At 66.2% G+C, this 17151-nt stretch overlaps 1 protein-coding gene across 1 annotated transcript; it reads right to left on the minus strand.

Moving 5' to 3' along the window:
- Positions 1-1940: 1940 nt before the first annotated feature.
- FRMD1 (FERM domain containing 1) lies at positions 1941-13125 on the minus strand. Its single transcript, XM_088840956.1, has 12 exons — positions 13057-13125; positions 9107-9197; positions 8597-8676; positions 8213-8289; positions 7261-7447; positions 6563-6718; positions 6242-6307; positions 6065-6133; positions 5314-5488; positions 4722-5033; positions 3397-3479; positions 1941-3141 (listed from the first exon to the last, which is right to left on the minus strand). Exons 1-12 carry the CDS (start codon positions 13123-13125, stop codon positions 2947-2949), a joined length of 1560 nt encoding a protein of 519 aa, XP_088697082.1. The 3' UTR covers positions 1941-2946.
- Between the last annotated feature and the right edge of the window lie 4026 nt (positions 13126-17151).

Genomic DNA, 17151 nt, shown 5'->3' on the forward strand with positions numbered 1-17151 from the left:
CCCCGCCCCCAGGGCCACGCCTCCCCTAACAAGCCCCGCCCTAGGACACACCCCTCAGCCCAGACACGCCCCCTCCGTCCAGACTCACCCTCTCCTCCCAGATACGCCCCCTCCGCAAGCAGCCACGCCCCCCAAGGCCACAGCGCGCCCCTCCCAACAGGCCCCGCCCCGGAACACGCCCCTCAGTGCAGCCCCGCCCCCGCCACGGGCTTCTCCAACAGGCCCCGCCCCGAGCCCCGCCCCTCAGTGCAGACACGCCCCCTCCACAGGCAGCCCCGCCTCCAGGGCCACAGCGCCCTGTGCTGGCCGCCCCACTTCATGCGCTGGGTTGAAAGCTCTAAAGGGGGCGTCCCTCCTCGGCTCCGTGTCCACTCATCACGTGTGCCTGCGTTTGTGTGCACACGCGGGCACGCCTAGGGGTGTGTGTGGGTCCTGGCCCCAACCTGACGCTCAGCTCTGCGCTACAGCAAAGCAGTTCATCGGGCTGGGCTCTCGCTCTCACAAGCTTCTTTAAAGGAAAAAAGATCATCGTGGACTCCGGATAGGGGCAGATGTGACCTTGTGTCCTACCACGAGGACCGTCCTGGTGTGACCTCGGGAATTCGCAGAGAAGCAGGGCTGCGCCCCTACCTGAGGGCTCTGGGTGCCCTGCCCCCTCCTCCCGGCCCTGCCTCGCGGTCCTTGCCGCCTGCTCGTGTGGCCACAGGCTGGGTGTCCTCAGGAGCCCTGTTCACAGGAACCCAGCCGGGCGTGTGGGCACCCCCTGCTCCCAGGACTGACGGGCGGCCCCGGAGGTCCAGCACCACCACAGCTGACCCTGATGCTGACCGTGCTGCACGCTGGGAGGGCTGCCTCCGTGTGCCACCTGCCAGGCTACACCTGACCTCCTAGGTGACCCCCACCTAGGGGAGAGGCTGCCCTGACTGACCCAGGCCAATCTGCCGGCCAGCCCCTTCAGCAACCCCAGACCACAGGTGAGGGTGGGTTTCTTGTCATACTTCTTCAGAAAAGGAAATAGGTCAACGTGAGCTCCAATGTCGAGGGCTGGCCTTCCTGCCAAGCTCCTCCCATCACACAGAGTTGGTTACTCACAGGGTGAAGCCCAGGAACCTTCACCCGGGCAACTGGGCACCAGTGTGGCCACACCTCCCTGTCCACCCAGCACAGCCGTCCAGGTGCAGACACGGGCCGGCATCCAGCTATTTGTGCCCGGTGTGTGCACAAACAAGACTCCTTTTACAGTAAGGACCCAGAGGCCCAGTTAAGACTGGGCTGTACCCTCTGCCCCCTGGGCTCAGGCTCCGTCCGTGCCTGTGTGGTCCTCACACCCAGGCAGAACTGGGGGGACGGTGCCATCTCGGGCACAGCGCTTGGAACCACACAGGTCAGTGCAACCAGACAAAGAGGGCAGAGGTGTGCAAGGGGGAGTCCAGAGGACCTGTAGCAGGTTGAGCCACACCGCCCGCACCCACGTTGCCTGTCACCTGCCTCAGGCTGGCATTGCCCGTGGAGTCCCACCTGTTCAGAGTGGCCCGCCCAGAGCCTCTGGAAGGGAGGCAGGGGCCCATCTGGGGTCAGGAAGCAGGTGAGACGTGCACCAGAACGTCTGGGAAAACAGAATGCCAGCGTGAGGCCAGTCCCTGCCCCAGCTGGGCCCAGCCCAGCCCCTCTGCACCGGCCTCCAGGTGGACGGCTTAGAGAAGGGCCCACACACGCAGGGCCCTCTGGGTGGGATGGTGGGGGCCGTGTCTCAGCCCGGGGGCAGCTGCCCTGGCTCTGACGGGAGACAGCACACCTGCAGCCGCCTTCCCGGCGCCCCTCACCCGGCGGCCCGACCCCAAGCAGGACGCTGGGCCTCACCCACCTCTCGGTCACCCCCAGTGCAGCCTCCAGCCAGGGTCAAAGCCACTCAGCGTGCGTTTCCAGAAATCCCTGTGAAACTCCACTCAGCCGTTCAGCCGCCAGTGGATGCCAAGCAAAGAGGTGGTGAAGCTCAGGGGGAGGTCTCGCCCCATCTCCCCCCACCTCCCATCTGGCCTCCTGACGTGGGGAGGGGGTGGTGGCCACAAACGGCCCAGGGGTGGTGGTGACCAGGGCTGACCTGACCAGAGGCCAGGGCTGCCTGACATCCAGACGGCCTGGGGCTGGAGGTGGGGAGGGGCCTCTTTCAGAGCCTGACTTGTGACACGAAAGGAGGACACTCAGGGCTTCCTTCTGGAACATTCCTTCCACGCCCTCAGAGGGGACCGTGGCTGAGCCTGCCCCTCCCGCTTCCCATCGCCAGATTCACGAGCCCCCGGGACCAGTGTCCACGCAGCCCCGCGGTTCCAGGCCTGGTGCGTCCTGTGTACACACAGCGGACAGGGTGGGGTCCGCTGGGGGTCTGGGGTGATGCAGCTGGGCCCACACCTCCCCCAGGGGCCTCTGTCCAGCAGGCCTAGGACTGTGAGTGGCAGGCGCTGCAGACAGTGTGGGCTGGGGAGCCTGTGGCCAGCGCAGCAACCATGACAGTGACCCTGAGCTCCAGGCTCCCAGGAAGCTTGCTAAGACCCCTTCGCTGCAGGTTGGAGTCAGCCCACACCCCACTGAGCAGGGATAGGACCCCCAAACTTTGGCTTCTGCCTCGTGGAGGCACGGATGGAAGGAGCTCAGACTAGCCGTGATCCCCACAGCAGGGCAGGTGAGGCCTGCTGGGGACCTCCAGGCCTGGAGGTCAGAGCTGGCCCGCACCTCTGCAGGTGAAGGGGGCAGCGCCAGAGGCCGCGTTCAGTGCGGCCAGGGAGGTGGAGGCCTCGGGGGGGCGGCTTGGATGGACAGAGGGACTGAGCTGGGGGAGCGGGCGGAGCCCCTAGTGGACGGAGCTGTGCTGCAGGGACAGAGACCCAAGCAAGTGGAGTGGGTGGCGTGGACTGAGCCCTGCTGCGGTGAAGCAACCCCCAGAGGCGTCTACACCACAAACTCCTCCGGGAGCTGGTCCTTCCAGAGCTGGGGGGACAGGGAGTTCACGGACCCCCTCGGCCCGGGTTCCAGCGCTTGGCTGAGGGCACGGCTGCGGGGTGCCGGGCGCGGGGCGGGCTCGGGGCGCGTGGGATCCAGGCTTCGGCTGTGCTGGTGTCCAGCCGCCGCCCCGGCCTCCAGGATCTGCAGGCAGGGATGACGAGGAGCTGCCCCATCGCAGTCTGCCTCCATTTCCATTCCCACCCCGCTTAACTCCTGCACGCAGCCAGGAAGACCCCCATACTCCAGGCCAGGCTCTCAGTCCCCCACCTGCCTTGTCCCCCAAAGCCTCACCCACCCCCCACTGCCCACCAAGTCTCCCGTGGGCCCTCTGGGGGGCCCCTGACCGGACTGGAGAGCAGGGAGAGAGCCGGCTGCCCGGCCCAAGGGGGGACCTACCTGGTACGGGGTGGCCTCAGCGCTCGGGGCCCTCATGCTGACCAGCGTAACCTGCACCACGGCCAGCGGCTGCTGCGGGGAGGCTGCGGGGGTAAGGGGGTGTGAGCAGGGCCTGGGGACAGCCCTCTGCTCCCAGTAGAGGGGGGCCCACCCCGGGACCCACCTCGGAGACCAGACTGGGCACCTCTGTGGCTCGCATGCCCCCTCCTCCTCCCAGGCCTGGGGTCGCAGAGCAGCGGGCTGTGACCCCGGACCCCCACCTGCAGGTTACCTGCAACCCCAGAGACTGTCACACACGTTTCCCACACAAGGGGCCAGAGCCCCTTTAAGAAACGGCTTCTGTGGGCGACCTGGGCTCCTCCCCTAAGATGGTCCCCCAGGAGCCCCCCCACCCCCATGCCCACCTGCCAGTTCCCGCTGCCCATCTTTCCACGCTGGCCACTGAGGGTGTCCAAGCTCTGATGTCCAGGAAGACACCATGCTACTATTACTGACATTACTGCTCACGCTGGATCGCAGACCACACGCTCGGACAACGCCTCGGGCATAGAGACCAGTCTGTCCTTTACCAGAGGACCAGACACTCAGAAGGTAGAGTGGACAGGGCGGGTTGACCCAAACCCGCTGGGTGACCCTGGGTGGCCCCGGGTGACCCTGGGTAGCACTGGGTGATCCTGAATGATGCTGGGTGGCCCCAGATGACCTGAGTGACTCCGGGTGGCCTTGGGTGGTGCTGGGTGCCCCTGTCTAACCTTGGGTGACTCTCGGTGGACCTGGGTGGCCGGCCCCTGAGGCATGCAGCCATCACGTCCACTCTCCAAGGTGGTAAGACACCCAGGGACTGGCAGAGTCACTGTAACCTTCCTGGGGTGACCCCTTCAGGGCTCCCCACTCCCAGACCTGCTGTGGACGCGTCTCTGAGGACCGGGAGCCCACGCTAAGGTGGTGGACACTTGGTCCTGGAGCTCCCACAGGTGGACTCCGTCACATGACTTCTGCTAACCCTGGGGGCTGCAAGAGAGAAAACTGGCGGAACGCCTTCCCACGGTGGGGTCTTTAACAAGGGGCGCTGGCTGGGCCGGGCTCCCTGCGAGGGACCGGCTGCAGGAGGCCGAGGGACCGCCAACCGTGGCTGCTGGGAGCCCGGTACTCCCTGCCCCTCCCCGTCCGTCCCCTGGTGTAGGGACTCCTATGTGACCGAGTGCCCAGGAACCAGATCACGCACACCCTGGCCTCCAGCAGTCCCCGCAGCAGTGGCCCAGCTGGGGTCTAGCCAGGCGGCATGCTCCCCATCCCCTGGCCCCGGGTGTCCCCCGTGCACCCACCTCTGCCGCCGCCAACTGTGCTGGGGCTGCTCTGGCTGGTGCTCGGGCTGCGGGGGGGCTCCTCTGCGGGGAGCGCCGCGAACCTCTCAGGCTCGTCCACCGACATCTCCCCCGGCTCCGCGGGCCCTGCCTGCTGGGGGTCGACCTCGAAGGCCGGTGTGTGGGAGCTGCAGGGGCTGCCGGCCGAGAGGCACGAGCGGAGACTTGGGGGACATAGGTCTGCCCCCGCGCGGTCCCCGCTGCCGGCCGGCTTGGGGTCCTGGTCAGCGTCCAGCGCGTCGCTGATGTAGGACTCCCGGTAGCACTGCTTCTCTGTGCGGGAGGGGCAATGGCATGAGAACAGCGCGGGAGGCCCAGGGGCCGCACGCTGGGTGGAGGCCCTGGGGTCTGGCTCGCCGCCAGGCCCTGCAAGCCAGTGCGGTGGGGGGAGGAAGTGCCACCCGAGACCAGGCCCCCGTGTCCACCGTCACTGCCCGGGCCCCAGGCGGAAGCCGCCACCCGGCCTCATCCTCTCTGCCCCAGGGCTCTGGTGTCTCAGCCTGGGCCCCACATGCTCGCTCGCGCAGGGCCTGCGGGCTGGGATGGCGCCCACCTTCTGCCTCCTCCAGCTGCTGGAGCTGCTGGCGCGCCTGCTGCAGGCCCAGGTGCAGCTGGTGGCTGGTGCGGAGCAGGTGCAGCAGGTGGCGGGAGCGCCAGGCACAGCCCGTGCGGTACACAAGTCTCCGGGCCGCGGGCTGCCCGTGTGGCCAGAGCTCGAACCTCTCGCCCTGAGTAGAGATGGCTGTGACTTCACAAGGAAACCAGGCGGCGCATCGCCAGGCCTGGGGCTGGGAGGCTCCCTCCCGGTCTGTCTCGCTGCCTGATTTCACCTGGTGGGGTGTGGGGGGCTGAGAGCAGCTGTAACGTGGGGCCCTCTGTGCTGGGCTGGGGGTCTGGATCCCTGGGCCCACGGCGTGGGGGGGTGCCTGAGGCCAGAGAAGCAGCCGATGGCCAGGGTGGGCGTGCCCACCCTCCGCCCCCACTGGGTGCCAGGCCCAGCTGTGAGGTCTGGAAGTGGAGCCCATGGTGTAGGGTTTCCGTGGCCCCTTCCTGACCCCTTTACTGTCCCCACCCAGGAGTCAGAAGCTCTCCTGGTGACGACAACCGCACAGCCGGCTTCTCAGGAGGGCGCTTCCAGGGCGGGGGCCGTCTCCACGGCCTGACCCCCTCAGACGCAGACCTCAGGCTGGGCCTGCACTCCTGGGTGATGATGTGTCTGGTCAACACCCTGCAGGACAAGCATCTGCCAGGCTCCCCTGGGGGCGGAGGCCCACTTCCTAACCTTGACCCCCTCGGACACGCACCAGAAAGGCCAGCTTCTCAACGTGGGGCCAGGGGAAGTCGTAGAGCAGTTGTGGGATGCGGTTCACCTCCTGCAAGACAGCAAGGTGGGCCGTGTCCACAGTCAGCCAGGGGAGGGGCAAGGCCAGCGCTGGGGGCGGGGAGGGGGCGGGAGGGGGCGGGAAGGCCCCTGAAGTCACCTGGAAGACCTGCACCCCTCTGAGCGTCAGGCCCAGGATGACGGTGGGTCGGTCCTCCTTCTTATCCTAAAGGAACACGGATGTCAGTGAGGTCTAGGCCCGTGGACCCCCTCACGACCCTCACTGGTGGATCCGGGAGTCTGCGGGCTGAGGTGGGGTCCCCAGGCCTCCTCCCACTTCCCCTCTGGTCTGGGTCAGGATCGTGGTCCACGGACGGCGGTGGGGACACTGCTGCCCCTCCCCGTCCCGCCGTGCTGGTGGGCCCCGGTGGCTCGGCCTCTCCTGGCCCTGGCGGCGTGCCCCCACCCATCGCGCACGAACCTTGTAGAGCCTGAAGAAGTGCACTGGCACGTCCTCCAGCCGGCAGGCCTCCCGGATGAAGCGCAGCTCGGCCTCCCGGGGGCTCAGGCCACGCTGCTCGCGGTGCAGGGCGGGCGCGTGTCTGAGGACGTAGGCGCTGCCCCTCTTGGCGATGATCTGTGGGGGGAGCTGCAGCCTTGTCCAGCCTGTGCCCGCCCCTCTCCGGTGGACCCCATCGGCCCCCCGTGGACTCGCCCCTCCCCTCGTGGCCCCCGCCGGTGGTCCCCCCACCCCCGTGGACTCCCCGCCCCCCGTGGACTCCGCCCCCCATGGACTCCGGCCCCCGTGGACTCTCCGCCCCCCGTGGTCCCCGCCCCCCGTGGACTCCCCGCCCCCCGTGGACTCCGCCCCCGTGGACTCCGCCCCCGTGAACTCTCCGCCCCCACGTGGACCCCGCCCCCGTGGACTCCCCGCCCCCCGTGGACCCCGCCCCCCGTGGACTCCCCGCCCCCCGTGGACTCCGCCCCCGTGGACTCCGCCCCCACGTGGACTCCCCGCCCCCGCGGTCCCCGCCCCCACGTGGACTCCACCCCCCGTGGATGCCTCCCCTCCCCCGCCCCCAGTAGACTCCCCGTCCCCCCCCGCAGCCCGGACCGGGCCCGCCCCTACCCGCTGCCCTGCCCTTCACCCCCGCCCCCGGCGGGGAGAGAGACCCTCACCCACTGCGGGAAGTAGGCCTGCGGCTGGAAGTAGCGGCCGGCGTGCGCCGCCCGGCGGTGGTTGCCCAGGTCGGCCTGCAGCCCGTAGGCGGCCAGCAGGAAGTAGGCCTCCTCGCGGTGGACGCACTGCGAGCGCAGCACGCGCTCCTTCAGGTGGCGGTAGTACAGGTGCCGGGCCGCGCGGTCCCTGCGGGCGGGCGGACGGGGCTCAGGGGTCATCCCCGCGTCCCTCGGCCTCCTGGACCCCGACCGGTCACACCCCCGGCCCTCGGGGCCTGGCGGCGGGGCAGGCACAGGTGGACGTGCGGCTCCTGAGAAGCCGGGTGAGCAGGGCCCAGGGACCGGCCTGCAGACCTGCTTGCAGCCGCCCACAACCCCGAGTGGGCCCCTCTCCCCTGCTCACTGCCCGCACTGTGGGGGGCGGGGGGAGAGGGCCAAGTCCACATCTAACACTGCTGGCGCGACTGGCCCCATGGCACAGGGCCACCCTCCCTCCCCCAAACCTGCCTGATCGCCCCGAGACTTTTCCAGAACCTCGCACACCTGGGGAGGCTTGTGGGGGCTCTGCTCACCTGCTGGGGCATGGCTCCTGGACCCAGGCCCTGCTTGTCCCCAGGTCCAGCTTCCAGGGCCCCTGTTACCCCACACAGGCTCCGGGGGGTTCTCTCAGGAACGCAGCCCAGGAGCACAGGAGGAGCCTGCAGTGTGCCTGCCCAGCAGGGCACCGGCAGGAAGGTGGCCCCCCACTTGCACAGGAACCCTGAGACCCTGCCGCACCTGCTGGGGAAAAGCCCCACCGCAAGGCATAAAAACACCTGGGCTTGTCGTTTGTACCCCAGTCCTCACACGCTCTGACTGGAAACGCTGGCTGCCCCCCCCTCCCTCCAGCCTCAGGGGCCGCGGCCTCACAGCTCCTCACCTCCGGGGCAGCGTGGGAACAGCGAGCTCCTACCTGATGAGCCTTCCGTTTTCCACATAGTACTGCACCCCGAGGAAGGCCACGAAGGGGGCGCCTGGCCTGCTGCAGCCCTGGGGCTGGAAGTGTGGCGTGCAGGCCACAGTGAGGGCTTGGGGTCGGGGCTGACCGCTGCCTGGTGGCTGGTCAGAGCCGCCACCCCCATCCCCGCAGACCAGCCCGAGCCCAAGTGCATCCTGCGGGCGGCTCGTGGCTTTATGTCACGTTGTTAGAAGGGAAAGCAAGCGTCCAGAACACTCAGGGCACTCCCCTGCCCGCTCAGGGCCGACTTCCTTGTCCCCGCCGACTCCAGGCCACAACCCGGGGGATGGGCCGCTCGAGGGCTAGCAACCCAGCCTCCCGCCCGGCGTGCTGACTTACTCTGCGTGTCTCTCGCTTCCAGTCCTTGGAGAAGTATTTGCTGAGCTTCTGCTCCAGATCCATGAAGACGTGCTCGTTGTCTATGAAGAGAGGCAGGGCCTGAGTAGAGCATGCTGGGAGTGTGCGAGTGTGTGCAGGCACAGGAGTGCCACCGTGGGTGTACCTGTGTGCAACAGTGTGAGAGCGTGTAAACGTGTGTGTGTGTCAGTATACTGTGAGTGTGAGCGTGAGTGGTGCATGGGTGTGCACGTGTAAGCATGTAACCACGTGAGACGGTGTGCATGCGTGTGATAACGTGTGTGCATGAGGACATTTGAGTATGTGTGTGTCTGAGTGTGCGTGTGCGAGCATGTGTGTGCTCTGATGCAGTGAGGTGGAATCGCCCCATGCCCCTGGAACACGGCATGGGGGTCACCAGGCAGAGGCCCGGGATCGTCTGCCCCGAGCACCCACCACCCCTGCCCTGGGAAGGGGTCGGGGTCCCGGGGTCGCCAGGCGGAGCGTGCTTACTTCTGACCACGCTGAGGCCAAAGAAGTGCGCTTCTCTGATGCCGGTCAGGTCGCACACCCGCTGGAAGAGCTCGCGCCCAGTGGCCTGCACCTGTGGGAGGGGCAGGAGGCACTTGGCACAGAGCAGGGCAGCCCCCGGGAGGGGGGCGTGCAGAGGAGGGCTCCACCGAGCAGAGCTGGTACGAAAGGGCCCGGCTCAGGGGGCTTCCCACCCAGCGGGGTCAGCGCTCAGGGTCCCCGCAGGCTCCCTGGCTGACAATGAGGTGTCCCTGCATGCAGTGGGCCTCCTGTGAAAGAGGGCGGGGGTGCCCAATTCCAAAGAGCACCTGACCCTTCCAGGGATGGAGGCTGGGTGCCCCCCATGCCTCCCGACCCCAGAGAGAGCCTGCCCCCTCCAGGGACGAAGCGTGGGTGCCCCCACGCCTCCCACTAGTCTTTCTCCCCCCCAAGCCAACATCGCGAGGCCACTCCTGGAAGTGGGGCTGGGGTCTGGGCACCCCTGAAAGGAGCCTGTGGTGTGTGTGTGTGGGGGGTCTGTGACTCGCCACGCCCCACTCCCGCTGCAGGCCCGTCCCACTGGGTTCCAGGGCCCAGGCCGAGCCCCTAGCCCTGCGGCCTTCCGGCCCCTCCCAGCTCCACCGGCCTGTCCTGGGTGGGTGTCCACCCTGCATGCTCAGAGCCCAAGTGGCCCTTTCACCCGCGTGTGCCCAGAAGAGGGCGTGTGCTCGCTCAACTGTTAGCCAGTCTCCTTTCCATTATCCGAAAACGTTTCAGTCCGCCTAAAACGTCCATTATACCAAACATCCCACAAGTTTAAATTTCCAGTGGTCTCACGAAGCGTTTTCATGCTTTGTTGGTTGGATGGAGCTCAAGGCCTTGACTTTGGGGCACCCGGGTGCTGTCCCCCATGGCCGACACGTCTCCCGGGTGCCTCTGGGCCTCCGTCCTCTGCGTTTCCCGGGCTGGTGGTTGGGCCCGACAGATGGAAGCTCTCGTGCAGCACCAAGTCCTTGTGGGATGCCAGCTGTGGAGGCTGCAGGTGGTGGACCCGTTCACCCTGGGCCTCCGCGGGGGCTGGAGCGCAGTGTCCCGGGTGCTGAGTGTGGGGCCTGGCCCGGGGCGTCCGAGGACGCTGTTGCAGGCTTCCTAGGGAGGCCGTGGCTCCTGGGACTTTGAGAAGGTCTGTCATCAGGGCACCTGGTCTGTCTTCAGTCAGAGGAGCATCCCGCTTCTTAGTGGTCAGTTCCTGGGGGGCTGGGCTTGTCACTGTCCATCTGAGTTGTTGAGGGTCGGTCCCTCAGCCTGCAAGGATGGTGATTCACCATCTGGGTCTTCCCAGCCATCGTCTGCTGACGCTGACGTGAAGCCGCGGTGCAGGTTAACACTGGGGCCGCCCGTGCGCTCGCCTGGAAGTAAGCTGGTCTCACGGGGCTGGGCGGGGAGCCTGCAGGTGCTGGAGGCCAGCCTGTGGGGTCCATCACAGCCAAGCTCCGTGCCTGCATCCATGGCTCACCTTTCTTCTGGCCGGGCGTCCTCCAGGGAACCTGCCCCCAAGGGTCCCTGCAGAGCCAGGGAGCACACGACCCTCGGGAATTGATGCCCTCATGTGGGCGGGGCCCACACCCAGCTTCTCGCTCCCTCCCTCCTCCGCTGAGTCTTCCCGCTGCCCCTCCCCAAGGCTGGTGGCAGCTCTAAGGACACAGGGAGCTCCCTGAAGACCCACAACCAGCTCGCTGGATGGGGACACAGGGCTTGGGGCCTCCACTCCAAACCAGAAGCGTGTCCCTGAGCAGAGACGCCTCAGTGGCACTTCAGTCCCTCTCGCCCCGCCCCAAGGGCAGCCCTCAGGGAGCCAGCTCTTCGCCAGGCCCCTCCCACGTAAGTTCTGCTTTTTCACAAACCACAGCTGCCCTTCAGTGCCATCACCTCATGGCAAACAGATGGGGAAACAGTGGAAACAGTGTCAGACTTTATTTTTTGGGGCTCCAAAATCACTGCAGATGCTGATTGCAGCCATGAAATTAAAAGACGCTTACTCCTTGGAAGGAAAGTCATGACCAACCTTGATAGTATATTAAAAAGCAGAGACATAACTTTGACCACAAAGGTCCATCTAGTCAAGGTTATGGTTTTCCCAGTGGTCATGTATGGATGTGAGAGTTGGACTGTGAAGAAAGCTGATCGCCAAAGAATTGATGGTTTTGAACTGTGGTGCTGGAGAAGACTCTTGAGAGTCCCTTGGACTGCAAGGAGATCCAACCAGTCCATTCTAGAGGAGATCAGTCCTGGGTGTTCATTGGAAGGACTGATGTTGAAGCTGAAACTCTAATACTTTGGCCACGTGATGCAAAGAGTTGACTCATTTGAAAAGGTCCTGATGCTGGGAAAGATTGAGGGCAGGAGGAGAAGGGGTCGATAGAGGATGAGATGGTTGGATGGCACCACCGACTCTGTGGACATGGGTTTGAGTGAACTCCGGGAGTTGGTGATGGACAGGGAGGCCTGGCGTGCTGTGGTTCATGGGGTCACGGAGAGTCGGACACGACTGAGCGATAGAACACCATCACCAACAAAGGCCCTTCAGTGCGGACGCCCCGCAGGGACCAGCCAGCTTTCTAGGCCCTTCTGTGTGCCTCTAGACTCAACTAAGACAGGCCGGTGAGCAGTGAGGAAACAGACAGAGTCCGTCTTCCTCGGACGTGGCCTGAGCACCCGTGCCAGCACGCGAGACAGACGCGTCCCTGTGGACGGCAGCTTCCTGCGCCCCCATCCCCCAGGCCCCTCACCCCACGTTCCCAGGAAGGAGGTGCAGAAGCAGGAGCTTCCTCCTCACAGTCAGGGACCGACATCAGAATCGCTCGGGCCAGGTGAGGGCTGCCTCCTCCCTCCCAGCACCCCACCCCTGTGACTTCTCCCCTTCTTGGGAAGACGGACTGCGGTCTCCTCCCCCAGGCAGGACCTCATGGTCACTCACAGATAGGGCGGGAGGGGCCTGACTCTTATCGCCTGGGTCTCAGCCTGGTCCCCTAACCCGCTGTAGTGCTTATTCCTGTCCTATGACTCAGCTGCCCTTGGATCCACTCCCCACACCCCTCCCCACCCTCAGGTCCTGGGATGAGGCTTCAGAAGGGATGGGACCCTCAGAGCAAAATAAACCCACAAAGACGCTGGACACTGGGCCCGCAGGGCGCCGGGTGGGACACTGGGCCCGTGGGGGCGCCGGGCGGGACACTGGGCCCGCGGGGGCGCCGGGTGGGACACTGGGCACCACAGGGGCGCCAGGCGGGACACTGGGCCCGCAGGGGTGCCAGGCGGGACACTGGGCCCGCGGGGGCACCGGGCGGGACACTGGGCACCACAGGGGCGCCGGGTGGGACACTGGGCCCGCGGGGGCGCCAGGCGGGACACTGGGCACCACAGGGGCGCCGGGCGGGACACTGGGCACCACAGGGGCGCCGGACGGGACACTGGGCCCGCGGGGGTGCCGGGCAGGACACTGGGCGCTGCAGGGCGCCGGACAGGACACTGGGCCCGCAGGGGCAGGACACTGGGCGCTGCAGGGCGCCGGACAGGACACTGGGCCCGCAGGGGCAGGACACTGGGCCCGCAGGGCAGTACACTGGGCCCGCAGGGGCGCCGGGCGGGACACTGGGCCCGCAGGGCAAGACACTGGGCCCGCGGGGGCGCCGGGCGGGACACTGGGCCCGCAGGGCAGGACACTGGGCACGCGGGGGCGCCGGGCAGCCCTCGGCCCCAGGACACGGCCTGACACCAGCTCCAGGCTATGTTCAGCCTCAGCCACAGCCGGGGCTGCAGAGCAAGGGGGACAAAGGCTGTGTGAAAGCGGCCGGAGCCAGAGTCCGTCTCTCCAGGGTGTGGGCGGTGGGCGGTGGAGGTAGAACCCATGCTGTCCCCAGGCAGAACCCCGCCCTGCTCCCCTCCACACTCACCCCCATGGCCAGCCGCAGCCGCTCCCGTGTGGGCAGCAGCACGAGCACGTCCCGGAGCTCCGCTGTCATCCCGCCGGTCGCACGCGGTTCTCGGGACTGGGACCCTCCGTCTGCTTCTGCAGGGAGGACTCGTCAGGGCTGGGAAGCACCAGCAGCCGGCGTGCCCCCAGGGGGACGGGGCTGCGTGTCACCAGAGGGACGGGGCCGCGTGTCCCCACGCACCGGGCCCTTTTCTGCCGTCTGGCTGCAGGCGGCTGCCGGCTGTTGGGGACGGGCGCCCCGTGAGCTCCTGGCTGGGAAAATGCCAGCATTGGGGCCAGGCCAAGGTTTAGGCTCCTAAGTAGCCGCGATGCCTGGAATGCAAATAAACACGGCGGTTGGCTCCACCCTGCTCCTGCTGACCCCTCTCCCCAGCGGACCACCTCCTCCTCCAGATTGGGTCACTGGGCGTGGCCCCAAGGCCCCCGACATGGACTGCAGACCCAGGGATGCCATGGGGAAGCCTGGAGGAGCTGGAGGGGCGTCCCGAGGGGCAGGCGCCCTGGGTGCCTGTGGCTCCCTGCCTCCCCTCACACCTAGAGGGAGGAGAACCCAGAGATAGCGAGGCCAGTCCCCAGACAAGGTCTCCCCGAAGGCCGCCCTGGCTTTCAGGCTGGGGTCTCTGCCCCGTGCCGGCAGGGCCCCTGAAGAGCGGAGCTCCTGACCTCTCAGCTGCTAGGAGAGCATGGGGAATGGAAGGCCCACAGGTGTTTTCCACCCCCTCTGTGGGCCAGCATGCCGAGTGTCTGTCCCCGGGTGAGCCTGGGGGGCCTTGAGCTGCTCCCTCTGAGAGGGGCTGGGAGAGGCTTCCAGGCCACAGGCAGGAGGCCCCTGGAGGGCGGCTGGCTGGTCTGGGGCACTCGGTTCCGCTGTCCTTATGTCTGGCCCTGCAGGGGTTGGAAGGCATGGGCTGGGAGATGCAAAGCCTTCTGGGCTCTGTCTGCCCCTCACTGCCCACCCTGCCCCCGCCCGCTGTGGGGGTCACAGGGACTCTGAACAGCCTGCCGCCCTGCCTTTTGTCTCCAGGGTCAGTGCAGTCCGGCTCTCCTCCAAGATGTGCGTGTCCCTTTAACCTGCAACTTGAGGATTTTTCAGATGGCTGAATAGCCAGAAAGCAGATGCTAACCCCTGACCCCTGCACGTGCCCGTGGTTGCCTGCCTCACCGCCCGCGATGATCTGTGAGCCACAGATGGTCCTGCCGTGAAGAAGAACGGACACAGGCACGGCCTTTCCCATGAGTGTCCGAGCGGTGGCAGCCACGCACCCAGACACACACACACACACACACAGGCACGGCCTTTCCCCATGAGTGTCCGAGCGGCGGCAGCCACGCACCCAGACACACACACACACACACACACATACACACACACCCGGGGCACACACACACACACACACACACACACACACATACACACACACCCGGGGCACACACACACACACACACACACCCAGGGCACACACACACACACACACCCCGGGGCTGCACGCACACACACACACACACACACACACACACCCGGGGCACACACACACACACCCGGGGCACACAGACACACACACCCCGGGGCTGCGCGCACACACACACACACACACACCTGGGGCACACACACACACACACACACACACACACACCGGGGCTGCACACACACACACACACACACCGGGCTGCACACACACACACACACACACCTGGGGCACACACACACACACACACACACACCCCGGGGCTGCACACACACACACACACACACCGGGCTGCACACACACACACACACACACACCCCGGGGCTGCACACACACACACACACACACCCTGGGGCTGCACACACACACACACACACACACCGGGGCTGCACACACACACACACCCCGGGGCTGCGCACACACACACAGACACACACACACCCGGGGTACACACACACACACACCCCGGGGCTGCACACACACACACACACCCCAGGGCTGCACACACACACATACACACCCTGGGGCTGCACACACACACACACACACACGGGGCAGCTAATGAGAACAGCCCAGGGCTCTGCCCCGGGTTCTGGATCCTGGTGTCTGTCCTCTGCCACGAGACGGGCCTACCAAGAGTGTTTCAGAAATAAAGCTTCCAAAACATAGGCCCATAAAATACAGGTTTCACAAAACGACGCAGGAAAACCATTCAGCAGTAAGTAGGAGACAAGTACTGGCTTGTGGACAAATGCCAAAAGATCATGCTAACCGGAGAACCCGATTTACACAAGCCCATGACACGCGCACAGAGGCCACACTGGAGGCAGAAAGCAGGGCCGTGCTGCCCGGCTGCAGGCGGCCACAGGTGGGGGACGTGCTGCGGTCCGACGGCGGGGGCACGGTCCTGCGTTGACCAACCCACTGTATTGTTCACTTGAATGTATTGATAACATGTAAATCATACCTCAATCACGCCATTAAAATACGCTATAAAATGGTAGAAAACCACAAAAAGTCATTCCATAGATGGCACAGAACACAATGCAATCGTCTGCCAGGAAAGCCGCTTCTAGCAGGCGTGTGTGCCTGTGTGTGCCCTGCGTGTGCGAGTGTGACAGAGTGAGTGTGCGTGCCCTGACGTGCGTCTGCCTGAGAGTGTGCGTGTGTGCCCTGTGTGTGCCGTGTCGCCCGCCTGGCGCACCCCTGTCCAGGGAGGAGCCCGGTCCAGCCCTGCTGCCCTTCTCACAGCACTTCCTACCACGCTGCTGTGACTTCTTTGGGTGCTGCTCTTATTCCCACTTCTCCTAGAGGGGCAGTTGGCCAGAGGCAATGCGGCTTGCTGACTTTCTCTGTGGGGAGCCTGAGGTAGAGAGGCCCAGTGCTGGCCGGGGCCCTGCTCCAGCACCTCTGAGAACCCATTGCAGACCCCGCTGGACTCAGGGACGCATGCTCGCTCTCACAGCACATCCAGCGCAGCTCCGAATTCCAAGTGGCAAACTCAGCCTGGGGGAAGCGCAGGGGTCTAACCGCTTCTGGGTGGGGGCCATGCAGAGTGCTGGGGCCTCCCCGATGCACCCTTTCCGGGAACTGAGGACCCCCCTCAGCCTCAGCCAGGTGACGAAGTGCCAGGGACCAGTGCCCACGACACCCAACGTCCTGCCACCCCAGTAACCTGCCCGGCCCCCGCAGCTCCTGCCTGGCCCCACCAGCCTGTCCGGGAGCGGCCATGAGCAAAGGGACCTGGTCCCGTTCAGACCCACTCTTGGACCCGCCCCGGCCAGGCTGGGTGACAGAGCTCCTGGGTCGAGGGGCCATTATGGGGGCACTTGGCTTTTCCAGTCTGCACAGCTCTCAGGAATGGGGGCCCGGAAACGAGGGCAGAGCAAATGGGAACACGGGGCTGGCGGGGGGCAGAGGTGACCCGAGAGGCAGCGCCTGGGTCAGAGCCCCGCCCTCCTATCTGAGGGGGAAGGGCCCCTGATGGGTGGGGCCCCTGAGGTCAGGGCGAGGTCACCCCCAAACAGGGCCTGGGCCCACGTCCAGGACGGAGCCTCTGGGCGTGATCACTGCCCCTGCCGCCCCTCGCCACTGCCCCCCCGCCCACCCCCCCACCCCAGCCTGGCTGTGCCACTTCACTGCCCGTCTCACTCCTGGTTTGGTGGGTGCACGGCAGGGGGGCTGACGTGGGAAACAGGGTGGCCACCCTAAGCTCGACCCCCCAAGGCTGAGAATGGGGGAGCTGGGGCATGGGGGGCCAGGGCAGCGGGGTGGTCCCCAAGGCCCTCAGTAACTTCCCACGCATGTCGGCTCTCCTGGGGTCATGTCACGAGGGGCGGGAACACTGTCCTTGTTCCCCATCTTTGGGGTCTTGCCTGTGGAAGGGGGCCTGTCGCCCTCCAGGGCAGGGGTTTAACCGGCGCACCAGAGCACAGCCGTGGGACCCGGGAGCGGGGCTGGGGGAGGTCACCGCACTGGGGGTCGGCGGAGGGCAGGGTGTGGCGTCTGCTGGAACCTCCCTGAAGGATGGCAGGGCTGGGGGCCCTGGGGAGAGCGGGCTGAGCCACACTGACCGGCCCCTCACTCCA

Source organism: Moschus berezovskii, chromosome 10 (assembly GCF_049115385.1).
Source record: "Moschus berezovskii isolate FMDL1 chromosome 10, NW_MosBer_1.0, whole genome shotgun sequence".
Lineage (NCBI taxonomy): Eukaryota > Metazoa > Chordata > Mammalia > Artiodactyla > Moschidae > Moschus > Moschus berezovskii.

Excerpts from the sequence above, each read along its gene's own strand:
- FRMD1 (XM_088840956.1), bottom strand. The coding sequence starts at position 13,125 with ATGACAGCGGAGCTCCGGGACGTGCTCGTGCTGCTGCCCACACGGGAG. Across the intron at positions 9,198-13,056 it reads GGCTGCGGCTGGCCATGGGG|GTGCAGGCCACTGGGCGCGA; the intron begins GTGAGTGTGGAG and ends CCCCTCCCACAG. Across the intron at positions 8,677-9,106 it reads TGGCCTCAGCGTGGTCAGAA|ACAACGAGCACGTCTTCATG; the intron begins GTAAGCACGCTC and ends CTCTCTTCATAG.